This window comes from Lolium perenne, chromosome 2 (assembly GCF_019359855.2).
Source record: "Lolium perenne isolate Kyuss_39 chromosome 2, Kyuss_2.0, whole genome shotgun sequence".
NCBI classification, from domain to species: Eukaryota; Viridiplantae; Streptophyta; class Magnoliopsida; order Poales; family Poaceae; genus Lolium; species Lolium perenne.
In genome coordinates this window covers 196058346-196073542 of record NC_067245.2, presented here as the reverse complement: position 1 = coordinate 196073542, position 15197 = coordinate 196058346, and the positions used below count along the sequence as shown (strand labels likewise).

Here is a 15197-nt window from a genome sequence, read left to right as displayed (position 1 = left end):
TACTATGGAGAACTCAGTAGTGTAGCACGTGTTGTGGAGTTTCAAAAAACCGAGGTGAATAATACGTGTTGCTGCGTTCGTGTGCCAGCATGTGTTGGTCCGGGGTGCTGAACGTGTTGTCCCGTGGAGGTAGCTTATTGCTGCTGCTGCTGCTGCTGTGGCTTGTGGACGTACTTGCGCGCCCAGAGTTGGCGGCCGTTGACGAAGAGCTTGACGAGGCGCCGCCCGCCGAGCACCGCCGCCGCGACGGAGGCGGTCCGGAACGCCACCCTGCCGTACCTGGGCGCCTCCCCCGCCGGCGGCGTCCTCTCGATCATCACGTTCTCCACGCACCCCTCGCCCCACCTCCTGCACACACACGCAGAATCAAGCAATGTTACGACAGGATATAATACCATGTGGAATATACATCTTCTTGCTGTGAATAAGTACTATACTATTTGGTAACAAAGTTCTTTTTTCTCCAAATTTTGAATTATTTTTGGGATTAATGATAGGATGACACGTAGGTAGTTTTATGCTTCATTCCTCTTGTGTACATTTCTGGTGTCCTCCTGCACTTTTCGTTGGTCCTTTTATGTGGTCTCTTCTAGATTTTCTTCTAACTGGGTGGATGTAGCCATTTCAATGTTCTGTCTATGGTGGTCCATCCTGAGTGAGTGTCAGGTTTATCCCTGTATTTCTTCACATGTTGTGTCAGTAAGTCAAAGCGGTGCTGCGCTACTGCGTAATCCCACCACCGCTCCACCGCGCTTCGTTTATGTCCTCCTATTTTCCTCTCTTCCCACTTATTTCTTGCCTAGGATCTCCTTTACTGCGCTGCGCTGCCCGCCACCGACCTGGTCTCCGGCGCGCTGCTACCGCCGGTTGGGACTCCCAGCGCCGGCTGCCGGCCGAGACTCCCACGCGCCACCAAACCGAGTTCCCACTTCATAGCGGATCCATGTTCCGTGCCAACAGTCCAGTCCCCATCACCGCCGTCAAGGCTCATCCACAACGCAATGAGATCCTCTATTTTCTCTCTCTGATCTCATCCCTCCTCGCTCTCAAGTGGCACAGGCGGTGAGGACGGAGACAGCGGCCTCGACCACGTCCCCAGCAGCGACGCCAGCGGCTCGGCGTGATGGAGAAGGAGCAGGAGGCCGTGGAGGTGGGTCTGCCGGCGACCGCACGGTTGAGGGGGCGGGGATGTGGTGGTTGGTTTGCACACGGTGGAGGTGTGGGGAGCCCGCGTGGTCGTGGTTGGTCTGCCGGCGATGATGTGGCGGAGGCGCGGGACGAGAGCGCCATGGAGGTCATGCTTCGGGCCACTGTGCGATGGAGGTTGTTCTTCTGACGTTGCAGAGGAGGAGGTTGGGCGCAGGCCCAGCTCGGCGTCAATCTCTCCCACAAGGCGCCCTACATCCGCCACCAGAGGGACCTCTTTTTCGAATCCCCCTCCAGCAGCCGACGGCCAACTCCCAGATCGCTCTCCGGCTCTCCACTTCCGCACTCTCAGCCTCTCCAAGTTCTGCTCGAGATGCAGCAACAGTTCGTAGCGATTCAGTCATAGTATATCTTGCAGACCATGCCCCAGCTCCCCATCGTCTCAAGGACCAACGCTGCCGCGGTCTCCTTTCCGCCGGCCGGCCATGGCCTTCTACCCACCGCTACCTCTCGCCTTCCGCTACACCAACGCCCTGGGCGGTATCACCACTGGTGGGAGCTTCTCCTTCCAGCAGCCGGGCCCCTAGGGTCAGGGGCATGGCTTCCCCAACAGCTGCACCACCGGCCTGGTTTTGTTCTCCAAATCAAGTTGATTGATACACTGCGGACTGAAACCTAGGTACTTGGACATTTAGCTGGTCGATTAATTTGATTAGAGTCACTAATTCTGTGGCTAATCTGGTTGTGCTCATTCGGATTCACTTCAGTAGCGTGCTGTTCAGAATGTATGCACAAGGGAGGGATTTGTCAGAGTACAGCAAGAAAAATATAACAGATTTACTTCAGTTTTTTAATGTCTTTATACAGTATACTTACGGTAGCAGCTTTTCATGTACATGACAGATTATCTTTAGTAAAATCTAATCGTACCCCTTACTTTTATTCTTTGGACTTGCGTGTCAATATTTTTCGCTCACTTGAAACGTAGGCAGTATTAGGAGTTATGTATTCTGCTAACGGACCTGGTTTAGTCGTCTATTCGGATTCAGGAATATATTGACCGACTGCTGAGTCGTTGGATTCATGTAATGGACCCGCAAAAAGAATGTAATGGTCTCACGACCAGCACTCAGTTTTCTTTTCATCATCCTGGTCAGAATACATAGTAGTTCTATTATGGAATTCGCCCATGCATGTAAACCGATTGGTGTGATATCTTTATTTCTCTTTGTAGTGCCACTAAGTGGAAAATAGGTGGGCTTGGTGGGTTAAATTTTTATGTGTAATTTCATCTCAACTTCAGGCTGTTGTTGGAAAGACTGCTACTATTTAGATAACTCAGGTACTTTCAATTTCTTCACTAGCTTAGATGAGAAGATAACATCTGATTTCTCCCATTTTACTAATTTCTTCCATGATCCACTTCTGTATATTTAACATTGTAATCTTCACTCAGGTTGTGAAGCAGTTATGGGCATATACCAGACAGAATAACCCTCAGGATCCTGATTATAAAAGGAAGATCATTTGCAATGATAAACTTCACTTTGTCTTCGGAACTGACGCTGTTGGCATATTTAAGATGAACAAGTTATTGGTTAACCACATACCTTCTCTTGACTTAAAGCACCTGCTTGTGTTTCCTATTATCTGCACTTGCATAATAATGGTTAGCTGAATCTACTTTTAATTTTCAGAATTCTCAAATATATTATTTGGACATTGCAGTACATCAAGGTGGGGAAGCAAAAAAAAATTAAGTTGCCCAATAAACTCCTCAACAAATGCCTACTGTTAATCCACTATATGTGGTTGTTTCTGATGCACTAGCCAAATTCATTTGGTGTTTTAGGAGCCTCAGGACAATGCTATGAAGTATCTGTGGGATTACATAAAAAATCATTTCAGGTATGGATGCGTCTTAGCTTTGTTTTTCTTGTAGGCTTCAGCCTTGGGTACATGCAGGTTTTCCATGCGGGGGTCTGAAAAGTGTGGCCTTGTATGTTCTTCCTAATGCTTCAAGATAGTATGATACTGAGTGAGATTCTATATTGGTTCATGCCATGTAATTTTTCGTTTGTTCAATTAATCTTGAAGCAAATCAAATCTTAGGCAAGGGATATCATAAATGAGTTGATTTTGAATGTTTTTATGAGAAAAAGGTTCTTGCATTATGTGCATGTCTGTTATGGTGTGGAGGGACAAGTCCTTTTTGATCTGAACCATTGCATATTTTGTAATGTTCAAAATATGCAACATATGTATTCTGCTTAAACTTTTTATTGCGGCACATGCTATTAGTTCATACAATTAAATATCGGAGGTGCGATACTGGGCCAGGGTGACGACAGCAGCTCAGTATCCCTCTCATGTTCACTTCCGATGAGAAGTTATTTAAATTCAGGTGCATAGTATCATTAAAGTTCTTTGTGATCTTATTGTATTTAATTGAACATGCAACTAACGAGTTTAAACTTTGAAATGAAACTGAGATATCACTCTGTTCCATAATATAAACTTTTTTTTGGCAAACTAAAATAGTTTGTCAAAATGGCTCATATTGTGGAATGGAGGGAGTAGTACATTATGTGCTATTTCGGCACAAATAAATACTAAAATTTGTTATGCTCATATTGTATTCCATTTAACATACAACTGAAGAGTTTGAACTTTGAAATGGAAGTGAGATAGCATGTTGGGTGAGTGCATTCATGTTCAGCCATTTCAGTACATAGATCATGAGCGTGCATATATTGCCTGTACATATCAGAGTATATGAGAACTTCTCCCTAGGAACTGAAGCTTTGTGGCTTGGACAACGAAGGCATCGAGGCATTAATAAGAAAAATTTATAGAGGTATCAAGGTGATTTTTGTTTCTTCTCGGAGAGCTCAGTTGTTCAAATTTCGTTCAATTGAGTATTTTCTTAATGTGATTAAAGAGGAAGAATGTACAAGTAGCTTGAAGTTCAGTACATCGTCATACCCCACGAATTTCGTCATATTTCATTATTGGTACTGAAGAAAATGGAAATGTTTTAGTACACACTTATTGTTGTAGGCATCACTAAGCGCAACTTCTTTGAAGCAAACGGTCCCACCTGAGCTGATGATATCACAACTTCTTCATTAACTGGGGCCTTACGGCTAGCTGGAGATTAGTTATTAAGTTTTCAATTGGTCCGCATATAGTAAAGAAAAATTTATGTATATCTGGTTCTAAAGCTAAGCAGTATGTTTATTTGGGAGCTCTTTGAGTGCCACAGAATTTCATGTATATTATACATGCTATTTCATTTAGTACATATATACTCTCCTTTAGGTATAATTTTTTTTTCCTCTTAATGCATAGGAATCTATTTAGTGAACGGGGACCATGGGAACTCATGTGATGTATTTTTGTAGGTTTAGAACAAATCATGTAAATGTGTAGAGAACCCCTTTTGATTTGATTGCTTAATTTGGATTTTTGGCGGTCATTCCTTCTAAGGTTTGATGATTATGCAGAGATGCAATACTCTTAGAACATAGTCTGTATTGCATGGTTATTTTGATGTATCCTGTAATTATGTTAGCAACTTTTGAAATAGACAACAAGCACCACTTTCGATCGCTTTGAAGGAATCAATAAAAAAATTAGAAGCATGGTTATTAGTTGCAAAAAAATTTGAATGCAATTTTGTGGAAAGAAATGCTCTGATAGTCCACTTCAGTGGTGCCTGAGATATACCTTCTCCGGTATTGGCAGCCGCGACGAGCCAGGGCTCTCCTCCAGGAGAACACATGCCACACCAGCCTATGCCTTCCTGTCAAGCGCCAGGAAATTATTGTTCTATCATCCGACAATAAGGAGCTATCACCCGACAATAAGGACGATGACAAGAGGCGCTGAGGAACTCTATTAAAAGGAAAGGAGGCAATTATGGTAGCTGTTTTCGTAGGTGCCAAACTTCATAAAATCCATAACCAAGTCCCTATTGTACCCATTGTTTGTGAAAATAAGATGATCAGTTCCACGCCTTAGATCTTTCATTTTAACACATTTCTTATCATCCATTTACTATCAGAACTCCACACCATAGCTGTAATTTAATATGATTTGAAGCATTCTTTACTCTTTAACTCTAGGCCGGGCGCGGCGTGCCGCCGCGCCTATTTTTGCTAGTCTGTGATATCGAGAAGCAGAAACGCATGTGCTGGCGCTGCCGCGGCAGGCTGACCGAGACCGAGACCGGAAGAAAGGAAGTCAGGGCTCCGAAAGCAGCGGAAGAAGACGCCCAGAATCGGAAACGGAATAAAAGTAGGATAGGACGATACGAAACTCATCGGCTCCGCGACAAGTTTGTTTTGGCTCTTGTGGGCTCTGGCCTTGTTCAAAGCACGTACAAGGGGCAATGCCAGAGACAGCGGGCGCGAAAGGAAAAGGGAAATCTTGCTGCTTTTTGATTGAAAAATGGGAAAAAAGTCCAACAGAGGCCGCAGAGGAATCCAACGGGTCGCCCAAGAAACAATAACACGACCAAGACGAGACGACGACCGACTGTGAGGAACTCCTTTGGAGATACTATTACTACCAAAGTGTGTCAACAACCGAGTACTAATCCTATACTACTAGGGTTTAAGCTCATGGTCAAAGTGTTAATTTATCGGGCCTGCATGTAGGAGTACGTACTAATTTGCTTTGGGATTAGGGTGCTACGTACTCTGTGAAGTAGCCCTCGATCTCGTCGCGCGTTAATGGGAACCCCTTGGAGAACGTGATGAACAGCGACCGCCCGCCGCCACCGTCCTCGTCATCCTCCTCCTCCGCCGCCGCCGCGCCGTCGCGACGCACTCGGTAAGGCGCGGCCAGCTCAGCCGGGAGCTCGGCACCACCGTCCTCCTCGTACCGCCGCAGCAGCGCGTGCAGCCGGTCGTCGAACACCAGCGCGCCGACGCCCTCGAGCACGTCCGCGACGCCGCGCCTAGGGTCGGCGCCGCGCGGGACGAGGTCCAGGAACCGGCGCGCGACCGCGCCTCCGCACCCGCCGCACACCGACGCCTGCGCCTGGAGGCCGCGCGGCCAGGCGACGCCGTGGAGGACGGCGAGCGCGTCGGAGACGAGCCGCGCGGCGTCGGGCGGGGCGCGGACCTGGGCGCACACGCTGGCCACGGCGTCGGCGCCCACGCTGCGGTCCAGCCACATCAGGAGCGCCACCGCGTCGCGGGCGGGCTGCGGGCCGGCGCCCAGCGAGAGGAGGCGCTCGTAGGCGGCGCGGTCCACGCGGTGGAAGGCCAGCACGTCGCGCACCGTCGGATGCTCCATGGCCGGCCGGGAACTGAGCGCTACGTGCGTGTGTGCTTGTGCGCGTTCCTGTGTGGGCTTTGGAGCACTCCTATTGACTGTCGAGTCGGTGGACTGGTGGTGGTGTGAACTTGGGTGGTTTCCTCCTTGCTCTGCTCTCGAGTGAACTCGTTTCAGAATACAGAGAGGCACACGCTAAAGTAGGATAATGCACAAATTGGTTACTAGCTCTCTTTTTTTCTCTGGTTTTGCTATATGTCTCAGTCAATTGAGATTTTTTTTTAAAGTCTAAGTCACGTACAAAAAAAATTCTTGTTGCACATTACTACCAGAGATGTGCAACTCGATCGAGTTGCACTTTTCTTTGAACTACAATTGCACTTTTCTGAGGTGACTGAGACATAGGCACATACTTCTTTCTCTCACATGTAAACTACAAGTAAAATTCTTCACATTGCACTTGTATAAGAAAAAAATGCCAATGGTATATGTCCTAGTGGTGTGCGATTTGAAAGTCTCTTAATTCGTTTACCTGGAGAGTGTAATATGAACGTGCATGTCCAATTCTTTTTTTTTGTGGGTTCCTAAGATTCTACAAATACTTTACAAAATCACTGTGCTACGTCTATTAATTTGGGGCGGAGGAAGTAAGTTAGTTAAACATACAAATGAGTGGATAAAAAGATGATCATATGTGATCAAAAACATGATATAAATATACAGTGTTGTTATACAACGTTGTATCTTTTGTTTTGGACACGTGACCACACTAGCAGTTTGTACTACTTCCTTCGTACCATGAAACATGTCTTAACCTAACTTTGTGTGAAGTTAAGATGTATTTCATGAGACGAGGGAGCACTAGAAATTTTGTGAATACGTTTTGAAATAATAGTGGAAGGAAAAATTATGTGCATGATTGTTAGGGGTTCCTCTTCGGATTTCGAAAGAACCCCCTAAGTTTTCTGAGACAACCTCCCATTAAGTTTTCTGAAATTCAGCCACAGATTCCACCTAAAAAAAGTGCATTTCTAATTTACGAGCTTTGATACATAAATTCCAACTTCTAATAAACCAGTTGCCTCATATTGTGTCCCTTGAGACATATGAATTTAGTAAATCACATATACTCCCTCCGTCCTAAAAGTAATGTCACGGATTTGTCTAATTTGAATATATCTATACGCTAAATGAGAGTAAGAGCACTGTGGAGACTAGATAACATAGCCATTCATCTCCCCACACTTACGGAGGGTGCCATACTACTGTCCAAATATGCTCCAAAGGCATCCTACCTTTGAGTTCTCGAAGGCGGGCTTAGTGACATGGGTGGAGAAGGAAGGGGAAGGTGAGGAGCGACACTGGTTTAAATTGACAATGAAAGGAGAGTGAGGCAACGAAGGTGAGCAATGAGAGGGATTAAGTATCCTCATGGTGCATTACCATGTTACCTAGGAGCCAACTATCTCAAAAAGGCAATATGATAGAAAGTGGAGTTATAATGTACTCCCCCTGTACTAAAGATGTTTCCGCAAGGAGCATTTTGATCGGAATGACATTTGACCGAAAAAATAGTATTATCTCTTACGGCGCTCAATCCCTCCATCATATCAAAATAGGAAATTGTTCAGTCCCGAAAGGATAACTCGAAATCCTACGTCAAATGTATTACATAATGCTAATTTGGCAGTGCTAAGCGCGGTTCATCTGTTTATGGTTCGCCAAAACATGTCCTTCGCCTTCTTCAACAAAACAAGAAAACTTGCTTTCTAAAAAGTATGGTTCGAACTAGGGCATCCTCTACTGCCTCCTATGCACTCTTTTCGGATCAAATTCAACATCGCATTTACCTTAGTAGGCTGAAATGTTTAAGTGTTTGTTGAAACTTATGATTTGACATCTGTTAGATATATAGATGCAAGTGCACATCCCGCATAAGCCCGCTAAAGTGGGGAACAGTTCAAACTAAATAGATCGCTACAAAGGTACAAATTTTATTTTAGAGAACAAAAAAGATTCAATTAATCTCACTGATTTTGACTATGGAGAGAGGCGGGTGTTCTTTGGCTCGCATGTGCCTCGCGGTTTTTGGGCCGTTTGGTTTCCTGGCCTCCTCCGCGTTGTCGCACCGCACGGTTCTTAAAGTACCTCCGGGACAGGCCCGGGAGGAACGTCCAATTTGACAGTTTTTCCAGGGACATGCCCTAGGGAGAAGAAAACTGATAACGCCATTCGCGCGGGTGCTCCGCCTCGGCATGGCGGGAGAAGGCGAAATCCGAGCCCTCTTCTGTTACCCTCTCCGTTAGCTCCCTCCAAAATTTTCCCTCTCCCCAATTTTCGCACTGGCAGTGGCTGCGGCGACCCAAATCTGGCAGCGCGCATCTCCCTTCGGTCTCCGGCGCTGGAGCAAGTTCGTCGTTTCCAGCCGCGGCGAAACCTGCGCACATTTGCGGCGCCTTCATCCGTGTCCATCATCTGCCATGACGGAGGTAAGGGGGAAACGTCTCTGCTCTACTGGTAGAACTAGTTGGGTTCGATAAGACCGTTCGTAATGCATAGTTCTTGTTTGAGTAGACCGACCAGCTCTAGCTTGTGCATCACGCCGCATCACTCATCATTTGCATACAAGCCTGGATCCTGATGGTGCACAAGAGAGTAGTTAGGTGTGCTGCTTTTCCTCCTTTCAGTTACGGTCCTATGTTACAACGAGATCAAGAGAGGATTGCCAACCTAAACTACATCTACAACTGCAACGATGTAGAGGCTATCTAGATGCTTCGGATGAGAAGAACCCATTTCTATGCAATTGTGAAAAAGTTCAGGTCTAGAGGACTTCTGGTTGATAGCATCCACACCTCTGTCGAAGAACAAGTCGCAATATTTCTTCATGTCGTGGGTCATAACCAGAGGTTCAGAGTCATCCATAGCACATACAGGCGATCCACGGAGACTATCTCTTGGTACTTCCAGCAGGTGTTGTACGCAATTGGGGAGCTCCGAGGTGAAATGATCAAGCCAACATCATCGAACACAACTTCCAAGATCAAGAACAGCTACAGGTGGTTCCCGTATTTCAGGGTGAGTACAAAATCATGTTCGTTTTACTTATCAGATGTGTGGTACTGTCAAAAACATGACGTGTGCTAATTGTTTGACATGATTGCGTTGGGGCTATTGATGGTACTCATGTGACTACAAAAGGTACCGAGATCAATATTTGCAACATTCCGCAGGAGGAAGCACTACACCGGCTAGAACGTGCTAGCAGCTGTGGATTTCGATATGAGGTTCACATACGTGCTTGCTAGGTGGGAGGGTTCAGCTAATGATGCGACCATCCTGGACGACAGCTTGACCAGGCCTGATGGGTTACAAATCCCTGAGGGTAAGTTCTACCTTGGAGATGCTGGATATGCATGTCGACCTTGTATCTACCTCCCTTCAGGAAAACAAGGTACCATCTCAACGAGTTCTCTCCCAGGAACCGATCTCGGAATGCGAAAGAGTTGTTCAATCTGAGATACTCAAGCCTTACAGTCACCATTGAGAGGGTCTTTGTTGCATTGAAGAACAGGTTCAAGGTCCTTGACCAGCAATTGTTTCACACTTTTGACACTCAAGTAAAGCTAGTCCTTGCTTGCTGCATTCTTCACAACTAGATCCTAAGTTGGGGCAAGGATGACTTCTTCCAAGGGGTTGTCACTTTTGATGAAGTAGAGACCGGACATGGCGTGGAGGCAGGCAACAATGATGCCTGGAAAGAGAAGAGGCAAGAGTGGGCAAACGCAATGTGAGAAGCCAGAGGCAACACCACCATTTGAGAAGGTGAAGAACAAGTGAAGAAGTGATGTGAAGCAGTGAAGAATAAGAAGAACCCCTTTGATCCCCTATTTCTCGAACCCCAGTTTAATCCTTGTATGTTGAACTACCTCGTGATGATAAACTGCCATTTGTAATAGCTAGGGAGCATCGTTATGAACTACCATTCGTAGTAGCTAGGGCTGATTTCGTGAGTTGCTAGCTTCGTAAGTCTGCATCTATCATGAACTGAGATTTATGTGTCATGGGAGGTGATAGTATGGTAAGGCTACCAATTGTAGAGAATAGGTGATCTTAGGCATGCCTAGATGGTACCAAACAGGCGTAATATCATCTCCGTCGAGATTTGGGGTTGACTGCAGGCAAACAAGCAAAAAATGTCTTTTTGGCCCAAACCATACAGCCCAATCTACCAAACAGCAGGCCAATTCTGACCCCAATCTACCAAACAACAGGCCAATTCCGACCCGTAGATCGTTCCGAAGTTCGAACGTATAGGTGCCCTTGCACCACTGAGCCGCGAATTGGACCCAGGCTACCAAACGCGCCCTATCATTTTCACTGACTCCATGTTGCTGCGGCTTAATGTGGGAGAACTATTAAATCAAATACGCAAGGGAGCAAATGGGTCAGGTTTGGGTATATCCAGTGGCACATGACTATACACATGTCCTGTTGGCTGGTAGGGTTTAGGTAGACTCTGCTTAGCTCGTGCCTGTTCCTCCATAAATGAAGTTCTGCCCCAGTGTAAACAACTTAATTTTAGCAGCACACATTACAGTCAAATATCATCAACTATATTTACAATGGAACATGACTGTTTCCCTAAACTGAAGAAACGTAAATTTTGCCGCAATTTAACAAAAAACAAATATTCCTATGAAGCATATAGAAATGCCTATATATAGATCCTTAACTCCCGATGTGCTAAATCACTAACTGCTGAAGTAAAGCTGCAATGCATGTGGTCTGAGATCCCAAATGCTCCGGTATATGTTAGATGTTGAACAAGGGTATGTGTTTTGATATGTTACAGTGACTAGCTATGATTCTGGAGTTCACAATCCGCTCTCAGAGAATCTGGGTTAGGTTGTGTGTTCCCCATATCTCTGGTCTTGTGCAGAAGGAATGTTCCAGCAACAATTGTCACAAAACCACATACCTCGCTTGCTATCTGTGTTGCATTCTGAGAGTCCCAGTCCTGCAATAAAGTAAAGCAGCAACAGTCATATGATATCTCTGTTGCATTCTTAAATCGCTACCAACAATTTCTGATTAGGAATAGAAGATTTAGAATGAAACTCAAGTCAATACCATAGTTCTATAACAAAATATTGGAGTTTATTAAATAAGAATATAGACACTGCATTCCTTTTCAAACTATCAAACTAAAGAGATAAGGGCAGAGTTTGCTTAAGTGGTGAGCATTAAATTTTCTCATCTTGTTGGACACGAGAGACATGCCAATTTCAAACAAGAGCAACAAAAATACTTCTGCATTTCAGAATGATTATGTAGTGTAGCAGCAAATAAAGTCAAACAAAAAAAATCATGTGAAAGTTTCAAATCTTGTCTTCATGAAATGGGAAATGGCTTGGTATATCACGTTCATGAAAGAACTAATATGCATTACCTTGTACATGATCATGTTCGCGAAAATAGTAAGAATGGTGAACATCACATAATATACAGGGGCAACCACAGCTGTATTGAATGAATCCAAGGCCTGAAAATAACAAACAGAAACCCAGATCACCAAATGTAAAACTAAAGCAAGTACGAACTTCTCAGAGATTCTTAGAGAAGCGCTAAGCCTCTTTCATCAAATGTGCTAAAGACACCTATGAAGATTGATCTGGGTTCTCAATTCAAGCTTTATCTTAAATCAGTAAGTTCAATACTTATTTCATCTCAATTTATGCAACAGAAGTTTAGAATCTTCAGTGTTAGAAAACTCAGTTCAATTGCAGTTTGTGATGAGCACAGAGCAGGTCAGACCTGTACATTGCACATACCATTCAGAGATTTGTCATCAAATTGTTGCCACATAATACAAGATTCTCAATTTTGGGGCATATAATATGTGAACTAGTTGCGCAATAGTTATCACTCATCAGTACCATAGCACTTCCCAAAACTCCAAAACCGGTGTCTAAGATTATATATAGGCTTATAAAATTTGAAAATTTTGCTAATCATCGAACATTTTTTCACAAAATGTCCTGGCTGAATGGCAAATTGGCAAATAATTTGTTAACAGACCAATTAACACAGGAATTACAACCATAGCATATTCAGGTAGTTTCCATTTAGTTGTTCTATTGACAAGAATAATATTAGCAATTCCATATCTTGTATGGCAGTATACTTCCAAAATTCAAAAAATAATGCAAAAGCTTACCTTGTTCAAATAATTCAGCTGAACTAAACAGCATATAATTACAACAGCGATGAAGAACCACGTCTGGACATAGACAAATTGGTTCACTCCATTAAATGAGAGCTTTAAGGCAATAGCCACTGCTTTTACACTGATAACCTGTCCCAAATATACCAATTCATCAGAGCTTTTCAATAAATTTGTTTGAACAACTCATGTTTGGTATGATGTATTGTGAACATACCGTAAGAGACCCGAATAGTGAACATATTGCAATATATGCGAGCATTTTCCTTTGTTCAGTATGATGAACAACCCAGAACATTAAAACAAGTGCAAGTGCTACAGCCAAGCAAGAATACACTATGAAACCTGCCAGCACAGATTCGAGTGCATGTCAAAACGGATTTGATGGCATAAATATTACTGATAAAGCGGGATAGGAAACATAAGTACATAACCCAAGCAAAAGAATGCTTCTGCATAAAGGAAAACAACATTCCTTCAGATACTTTTTGGGTATTAACTACATACTTCTTTTATGGAAGTATTCCCACATATTGTGTGCCAATATAGTGCATACAAACATAGATGGTATTAACTCCCTGTCTTTCCACAAAAACAAGAAGAATAATTGACATTGATAACGTAGAAAAGATGCCTGCCTGTAGTGTTTTCGTTTTTTTTTTAAAGCAAGGCAGTAGCTCTGGCCATCCATTCAAAGAATGAACAATAAATAAACACTAAAGGGAAACATCTTAGGTCACAAAAGGAGCAGCTAATATGAGGGTAGATCTTTCATAGAATTATCAAGCCAAGAATATTCGTGATCCCAATATACTTCAGAATGAAAATTATAAAACTGACCAGAAAACTCTGCTGAGAGTTACAAATATTACTGCATCTGTTATTTACGGATCTAACGCATTTCAGACTAGCACTGATGGTAAACTAACAGAGAAACTTGTAGTACTGAAAATAAAAAAATTAATATTCTCCACGGAAAACTATGAGAAATGGCAGCTAGAAACATTACGGAATTTGAGAAAAGGAGCTACCTGGTTCAGTTGCGAGCTGCCATATTTCGCTAACTGAATCAATCTTTTTTTCCTTGGGGGCATGCAAAACTATATCAACTGAGCCAACAACACACAATGCACAACCAACCACACCAAACATATGCAACCTCTCATTCAAAATGAAATGTGCTAGCACTGCGCTGCATGAATAAAAGTGAATTATGGAGACATTGTACTATCATTTCAGCAGAATTTTGGAACAGAAAGGAAGATCTGTGTAAAACCTAAAAATGATGCTCAATGCTCCCAGAGGAGTAACAAGTATTGCAGGAGCAAATGCATATGCTGCGAAGTTTGCCACCTCGCCCAGAATCACTGCAAAAGAAGATGCAGAGAGATAAACAACATTTTGAGCTTACATCTAATTATTAGAATATATTGTTCGTTCGAAATGAAGTATTAGTAGGTTTTCTATTAAATAAGGTGATTTACTCTTGTAATCTTTCACAATGGTACAAGCACTGGGGCACTATTTCTTCTATGATATCTAATTTCAATGTAAAAACTACCACACTACTTATGTTTGTGAATAAATTTAAGTTTAGCAACAATAGTCCTGTTTTGGGGGGAGATGCCCCAAGAAAAAAAGACAACAAAACAAAATTGGATTAGTGTATGTACTGAGTGCCTTCGCTGTAACACCACCCACATCTAAAAACAGCAAAATGTAAGTGATACTTACTAGTTACCATTCCTATCCACCATAACGGTTCATACAAGTATGAGTAGCCTCCAGAACCTATAAATCATGCGGCCAAAAAGCACTAATTAATTACAAATGGATTGAATGCAGAAGAAATATCGAAACATTAACCTTTGGAAAGGAATACTGAAGCACTATAGTAGCGTGAGGGATTTAAACATTCTTAAATCACCTTGTATGCGGTACAAAAAAAAATAAAAAAGATACAGGTGGGAGGCACAACCTGCTCTTACCCCAGCATCCCCAGCTTTCTTCAGCCCAATCTTCTTGATCACAAAGCTTGATCCAATAAAAGCACTTGATGATGTGGCTAATGCGAAGCCCCTCAAATTGTCCAGAGACATCACCATGTTTGACAGTATTTTCAGTCACCTACAATATCCAATACCTATCCTACATACGAAATGGATTGACATTTAGTAAACCACTTATAAATGTTCGAATTCAACTTATTCACTGGAACACTAGGACCTTGGGTTGCTTTTTACTGAATATTCAGGAACAGGTCCCTACAGAAACATAGATGAACATGATGAGAATCATCAGGTATGCATCCAAGAAATCGTAATTGAAATGTTGCAAGTGAAAGAACTAGAAATTCGACCATCCGAAAAATTGTAACAATAAAGTGCCAGTACAAGAACAATGAGCGACCTGCACTGATAGGGAACCTGAAGGAACTCCTGAAGAGTAAAAGTGTCCCAGTTTTTCCTTATTTCAGCGGAGTAATGGGATAAAATGGCAGCTCCAGCTTACATATATATCGCGCCAAAGAGCAACTCCTACA

The 15197-nt window shown here is 43.4% G+C and overlaps 2 protein-coding genes across 4 annotated transcripts; both read right to left on the bottom strand.

The window, feature by feature from the left end:
- Nucleotides 1–93: 93 nt before the first annotated feature.
- Nucleotides 94–6499, bottom strand: LOC127322757 (uncharacterized). Its single transcript, XM_051351178.2, has 2 exons — nt 5849–6499; nt 94–348 (listed from the first exon to the last, which is right to left on the bottom strand). The coding sequence occupies exons 1-2, from the start codon at nt 6448–6450 to the stop codon at nt 135–137; spliced, it is 816 nt and encodes a 271-aa protein (XP_051207138.1). The 5' UTR covers nt 6451–6499; the 3' UTR covers nt 94–134.
- A 4486-nt stretch (nt 6500–10985) lies between these two features.
- Nucleotides 10986–14937, bottom strand: LOC127322755 (probable magnesium transporter NIPA1). Of its 3 annotated transcripts, none has more exons than XM_051351175.2 (9): nt 14882–14937; nt 14634–14803; nt 14390–14446; nt 13932–14022; nt 13687–13847; nt 12873–13000; nt 12650–12787; nt 11882–11974; nt 10986–11449 (listed from the first exon to the last, which is right to left on the bottom strand). In XM_051351175.2, the coding sequence occupies exons 2-9, from the start codon at nt 14758–14760 to the stop codon at nt 11288–11290; spliced, it is 957 nt and encodes a 318-aa protein (XP_051207135.1). In that variant the 5' UTR covers nt 14761–14803; nt 14882–14937; the 3' UTR covers nt 10986–11287. The 3 variants fall into 3 exon arrangements, with proteins under 3 accessions (XP_051207135.1, XP_051207136.1, XP_051207137.1); XM_051351176.2 differs by having other exon boundaries at nt 14634–14798; nt 14882–14934; XM_051351177.2 differs by lacking the exon at nt 14882–14937 and having other exon boundaries at nt 14644–14773.
- Between the last annotated feature and the right edge of the window lie 260 nt (nt 14938–15197).